This window comes from Elephantulus edwardii, unplaced genomic scaffold, assembly GCF_000299155.1.
Source record: "Elephantulus edwardii isolate Elephantulus edwardi_28Jun2011 unplaced genomic scaffold, EleEdw1.0 scaffold00038, whole genome shotgun sequence".
Taxonomy (NCBI): Eukaryota; Metazoa; Chordata; class Mammalia; order Macroscelidea; family Macroscelididae; genus Elephantulus; species Elephantulus edwardii.
Window position 1 is genome coordinate 1026528 of NW_006399788.1, and position 6298 is coordinate 1032825.

At 39.6% G+C, this 6298-nt stretch overlaps 1 protein-coding gene across 1 annotated transcript; it reads left to right on the plus strand.

Annotated features, from left to right (window-relative positions):
* Positions 1 to 5680: 5680 nt before the first annotated feature.
* LOC102855585 (U6 snRNA-associated Sm-like protein LSm7-like) lies at positions 5681 to 6019 on the plus strand. Its single transcript, XM_006884803.1, has one exon. The coding sequence runs from the start codon at positions 5694 to 5696 to the stop codon at positions 6003 to 6005; it is 312 nt and encodes a 103-aa protein (XP_006884865.1). The 5' UTR covers positions 5681 to 5693; the 3' UTR covers positions 6006 to 6019.
* The last annotated feature ends 279 nt before the right edge of the window (positions 6020 to 6298 follow it).

The following is a 6298-nucleotide window of genomic DNA, read 5'->3' on the forward strand; positions in this document are numbered from 1 at the left end:
CTGACATACTTTGGACATGTTGCAAGAAGGGACCAATCCTTGAAGAGGGACGACTTGCTTTGGAGGATGGAGGGACAGTGCAAGAGAGGAAGACCCTCAATGGATGGATTGATTCAGTGACTGGAGTAACAGGTGTACATGTGTCAGAGACAATATGATTGGCACAGGATAGAGAAGGGTTTAGGGTAGGGTCGTTATGAATTGCAGGCGAGTTGACAGCACATAACAACAACACAAATATATGCTTTAGATCAAGTTAATAGAAAATAAGTTGACAAAAACTAACAGCTATGTATAAAAGAAACAACAACAACAACAAAATCCTAATATCTTAGACTTGCAAGAAACTTCTATAAATCAAGGATTGGAAAATCAACAAGATACGTGTGGTAAGAGGTCTGAACATATAAGTTATAGAAGAGGAAATATAAGTGTCATCATCCTGATGAAGAAATGTTCAAATCCATCAGTAATCATGGTTGTTATGCGCTGTCGAGTTGGAACCGACTCTAGGTGACACTCCAGCAAATTTTCAGAAATTGTAAATAGGAGATTGATTATCTTTCTCCTGAGAAGCAGCTGGAAAATAAAAATAAAGTGAGATCACTTCACAGCCATTGGTTTGGCAAAACAATTTTTAAAATGTTAGTTGAAGTGATGAGAATCAAGCCTCACATTTTGCTGGTTTGACATTAGCCTATGCAACCCTCCTAGAAAACAATGTGGTAGGTGTTAGGAACAGAGAAGAAAAAAGGTGTATATAGGCCTGTATAAATATTTGGATTGCTAGTGACTTAGTCCCCAAGGATTGGTGATGTTAACCCAAAGGCTGTACCTCTTTGGCAATTAGAATCCACCAGCAGCTATTAGGGAGAAAGACGGCTACTCTCCCAGGTGATTAAGAGTCCTGAAAATCCTCTGGAGGCTCAGCTATGAGTTGGTTACCATTTAATGGCAGTAAGTTTGAGGTTTTAATGCCTTACTCAGTCCTACTTATGAATTTATACTCCCAAATAAACCAGCAAAGAGGGAAATGAGAATTCTTACAATACTTAGTGGGCACTGGATTATTGATGATGTAGTCTGTTGTTATATGCCGTTGAGTTGACTGTGACTGTTAGTGTCCCTATACACAATAGCTCTGAATCCTATTCTATTGTGAGCCAATCTCATTATCTCCGGCATACTAACTAACCCCCAGTACCCCAGTTACTTTGTCTATCTCATTCAGGTTCTTCCTCTTCTGTGCTATCTTTCTACCCTTCCAAGCATAATGTTCTTCTCCAAGGACTTGTTCCTCCTGGCAATATGCCCCAAATATGTGAGACACAGCTTCAAAATTCTTGCCTCCAAGGAGCAGCTTGCTTTCAGCCTCTCTGGGATAGACCTGTTTGTTCTCTTGGCATTGTGTGGTCTACTCAGTAATTTTCTCCAGCACTACAATTCAAAAGCATCTATTCTTCTTCTATCATCCTTAGTCATTGTCCAGCTCCCTGATGCATAGCAAGTTATTGTGAAGACCATGGCTTGGATCACATGCACTTTAGTTTCTAGACTGACATAGTTGCTTTTCAGCATTCTGAAAATTTTCCTAATGCACTTAGTCTTTTGGTTTCTTGACTGCTAGTCCCAAGAGTGTTGATTGTGAAACCAAGGAAGATGAAATTATTAACAAGCTCAATCTCTTCATGATGAGAATCTTTGTTATCTTGATGTTGAACTTGAAGACTGTAGTCCTTGACATTCTGCAGCAAACACTTCAGGTCCTAATTTTCAGCAAGCAGTGTTGTGTTACCTATGTTAATGCATACTGTTGATGAGTCTTCCTCTGATCCTGATGCCATGTTCCTCAAAAGCTCCACCTCCTGAATAAATATTATTAAAAATGTCTCAAGTCTCAGTTGGTTTGAAGCCACCAGCAGCTCCGTGGGTTAAAAATGGGCAGTCTCCCCCTGTTAAGATTTTCAGCCTGGAAAACTCAATGGAGGATTGCTATGAGTCACAACTGACACTAAAGCAGTAAGTTGAGTTGGAAGTAAGCAATCTAGCTCTCTATTATTGAGAGTAGAGGCAATAAGAAAATATGAGATGATGTAACTTGAAAATAATATGCAAGACTTAGAAGTAACAAACCAAAGGTCCATACCACAGTATGGATAAAGCATAAACACATAATGAAGATTGGGAGGGGATTCAAACCCAAGAATCTTTCTAGGAAAAAAAAAATGTGTGTGTAAATTACCTGTTGTTTTATGCCATTGAGTAGGACCCGACTCACAGCTGACCCTCCAGAGGATAATTCAGAGGTGGTAAAATGCATGGGAGGACACTGCCTACCTTTCCCCCACTAAGTAGTAGGTGGAGTCAAACCATGTGCCTTTGTGAGGGCAACACAGTTCCTTTCCAACTAGGCTGTCAGAGCTCCCTTGAACTCACTATCTTGCTACATATTAAAAGAATAACTTCAAAGATGCTGAGAAAAGCATTAATATGGTACTCTTTCAGAATTGGGAAGGGGACTAGAACTAGAAATAATACACTAAAAGAATAAGACAATATTCAAGAGTGATGATTACATGAGGCCAAAATGTCAACAAATAATGACCTAAGTCCAAAAATATTTTAAAAATTGAGCCCTCTCTTTTTTTTTAGTATAATATGAATTTATTTTACAAGGTATAAAGATTCAGAAATATAACTTTTCATATTTAATGAATACTTTTGTCAAACATACAGACAAGATATATAACGCAGATAAGAGCATAAAAAGTAAATAAAACGTTTAAATATTTAATATACAACAAAATGCAAAAAGCTACAGTTGAAGCCTACCCATGAATCTGAATACAAATTTAAACAATGCCAATATCACAAACTATTTAATTATAAAATTCTGTATACTGTATGTAAAATGATTTAAAATATGTATAAAGTACATTTAAAATATCTAAAAAGCGCATTAAGGAAAGAAGGAAAGAGTTGAAAACGTTGCCACGTGTGATTTGTTTATTGTTTGGCACCATTAGTTTCTAGTTATTTTATTTTCAATTTTACTCTGTTTTTCTATATTATGCACATTTTCACAGAGAACACCAAAATATTAAAGTTATATAACATATCAGCAAAAAAGTAACAGGAATACTGTTTGTTCCTCAAAAGTTTTTCTGGTTATATTTAAATTAAAATAGTTAAAATTTAAGAGAAAATTTTCATTTCTGTGTAAAGCCACTGGATATTTTAAAAAATTGATGAACATGGCAGATATTTTCATATAGGCATACACAAATATGTAAGAGATAAAGGATATTCAAATAGCTACAAATATACAGAAAATTATTGATGAGGTAATGAAGAAGACAGCATTCCCCAGATTCACAAAAATTAATATAATGCACTTAAAAATCTGAACAAATATGACTATGTGAGCCCTCTCTTTTAAGAATTTCTCTTTCCACAATCCACTGCATTTTGCTTCGCAGTATGAATTAATTCAAAGGCAAAATGGCCCTTATTTATTTTATCCATTTAAACAAATATTTTGGCAAAGTTGATAGCTAAGAGCATTCAGTGTTTGGGGAGTGAATTTTCACATAATTTGGAAATCAATTTTAAAGTATTGCTTATAAAAATGTTCGCTGATTTCAAAGTTGTGTTTTAAACTCCCTGGAGCAGCAGACTCTTCTTAAGAATTTAATGATAATTCTCTTAACTGCTGCTGTTTAAGCTAAGTCATTCTCTTTCCCTACATTTGTTTAATGAAAAAGAATCTGAGTCATACCAAGGACAACATAGTTTCTACTCTCACAGGAAATGCATTAAAAACTGACATTAGTAATTTAGAAGGATTTCTTTTTTTATTCAATCCAGAGATTAAAGCACGTTGGAAGGGTTTCCTGTGGGTGAGGTTGACCACGACAGCCTGGTTTTCATTCTGCTGTTTAATAATTTCTTACGTATATGTTCTGCTAATCAACACAGGTTCATAGCAAACAAACCTCATTAGAGGAGATCTAGAGTCCTTAATGGCTGCCATAAGCATTTATATGAAAGGAACTTACAGGCTTAGAAGCTATGAGAAAGTTTTCCTCTGTCTTACAGATTTTCAATTGTTGAGAATTTGATTCCATTGTTATATAGCCTATTTGTTTATAACAGTTAAGTCACTAAAGGCAATGCTATTGTTTTTATGTGCCATTGAGTTGGAATCAATCATAGCTGACCCTCCAGCGAGTTTTCAGACACTGTAAATTGCATGGGAGGATATTGCCCATTTTCTCCCAAGGAGCAACTGGTGGAGTTGAAGTATGTGCCATTGAGTTGGCAGCACAGGTCCTTATCACTAGACCACTAGAGTGCCCTTCTAAAGGCAATAGCCTAAAATATTATTTTTTCTTTCTTTGGTGGTGCAACTAATTTGATTTTTGCTATTCACCCAACCAGGCTTATGGGGATCTGATTTGTCTTTTAGGGTTAATAGGGAGGTCCTTGGAAGTGGAAGCAGAAGTTAAGTAGGTATCACCTACTCAACTTAGATGCCACCAACAGACTGGAAGATTAGAGCCATCATTGGTAAGTCAGGCAAAGTGAGGAGATGCTGGGTGGAAAGAATGTTAGGGAGATAACCAACAAAATACAAGCAAATGAAATTCATATTAAGAGCCACTAGAGAACAAGAATCAATCGAAATAGCTAAAACTAAATCTTATCCAATCAAAGGCAGGAACCAGATAGATAGTAATGGACCTCATCCTGATGTGTGTAGTAGAGGCTGCCCCAGAAAGCAACCTAACTTGTGTTTGGGTGCATAATAAACTCATCATAGATCAGTGCCATTAAGGACAACTGACTAGAGTAAGAACTGCCCACCAGATTTTGAACTCTGTGCAACATCATTCCATTGGCACAGATGCAAGCCTGGAGGCTTGGCCAAAATTAGGAAGGAAGCCAGCTTTAATAACCCATGGCCCTAGTGGGTTTTCTTTCAGAATGCTTGTCTCCACCTATGTAACATACCTTTTCTAATAAATTGCCTTTCCTTTCACCTTCACTCCTCTCTCCTCACCTTTCTTCTCAGCATGTTAAAGGTCCCATTGGGCCCACTTTCTCCAACAAGGGCAAAGCTCACATCAGGAGTACTTGCTGCACTCTAGAAATGGCTATTTAAAGGACCATTAAAATTACTGTACACTGCGCTTCTCCTGTAGCTCAAACACAGTTCCCTTTAGTCTCTCCCACCTGGCTCAATTCTTTAGCCAAGTGAGGAAGACCACCCAGGAACCAATTCTTTAATCAAATGCAGAGGGGCAAACCAAGTCAAGGCCAGGGAATTCAGCCATGACAGATCTTCCTGTTCTCTCCCAGCTGATTCAATTTCTGGTCAAGGAAAGCTGAAACCGGTTTAACAACACGGGAACAGTATCACTATTTATAAACTGGGAGCACCATGATGGGTGGAGAAGAGATTGAGATTGTTAACAGTTTATTTGGCTCCACAATCAACACTCTTGACACCAGCTGTCAGGAAATAAAAAGAGAAATTGTAGTAGGTAAATCTGGTGACAAGGACCTCTCTAGAGTACAGAGAAGCAATGATGTTAGTCTAGAAATCAAGGTGGGTCTGATCCAGGCCATGGTCTTCGCAATTACTTGCTATGCATTAGAAAGCAGAACAATGGAGCGGCACGCGGGGAAAGATGGCGGACAAGGAGAAGAAGAAGAAAGAGAGCATCTTGGACCTGTCCAAGTACATCGACAAGACCATCCGCGTGAAGTTCCAAGGAGGCCGCGAAGCCAGTGGAATCCTGAAAGGCTTCGACCCGCTCCTCAACCTCGTGCTGGACGGCACCATTGAGTACATGAGAGACCCTGATGACCAGTACAAACTGACGGAGGACACGAGGCAGCTGGGCCTGGTGGTGTGCCGGGGCACGTTCGTGGTGCTCATCTGTCCTCAGGACGGCATGGAGGCCATCCCCAACCCCTTCATCCAGCAGCAAGACACCTAGAGGGCCCGGCGGGGACACGGCCCCCCATGAAGGCCACCGCCCAACCCTGTCATCAGCAGAAGGACGCGGGGGGGGGGGTGGCACAGTGGGGACATGCCATTCCATGGAGGTCATCCCCTGCCATCCAACAGCAAGATGTCTGTGGGGCACAGTGGGGACACAACTCCATGCAGGACGTCCCCAACCCCCTCATCCAGCAGCAAGACACAGAAGGGGCTCAGCAAGAACTAGCCCCTCCCCTGCTGGCCCATCAGAACCCTTTTTCTTTTTGTATAGGTTTTTGTTTTGTTAAT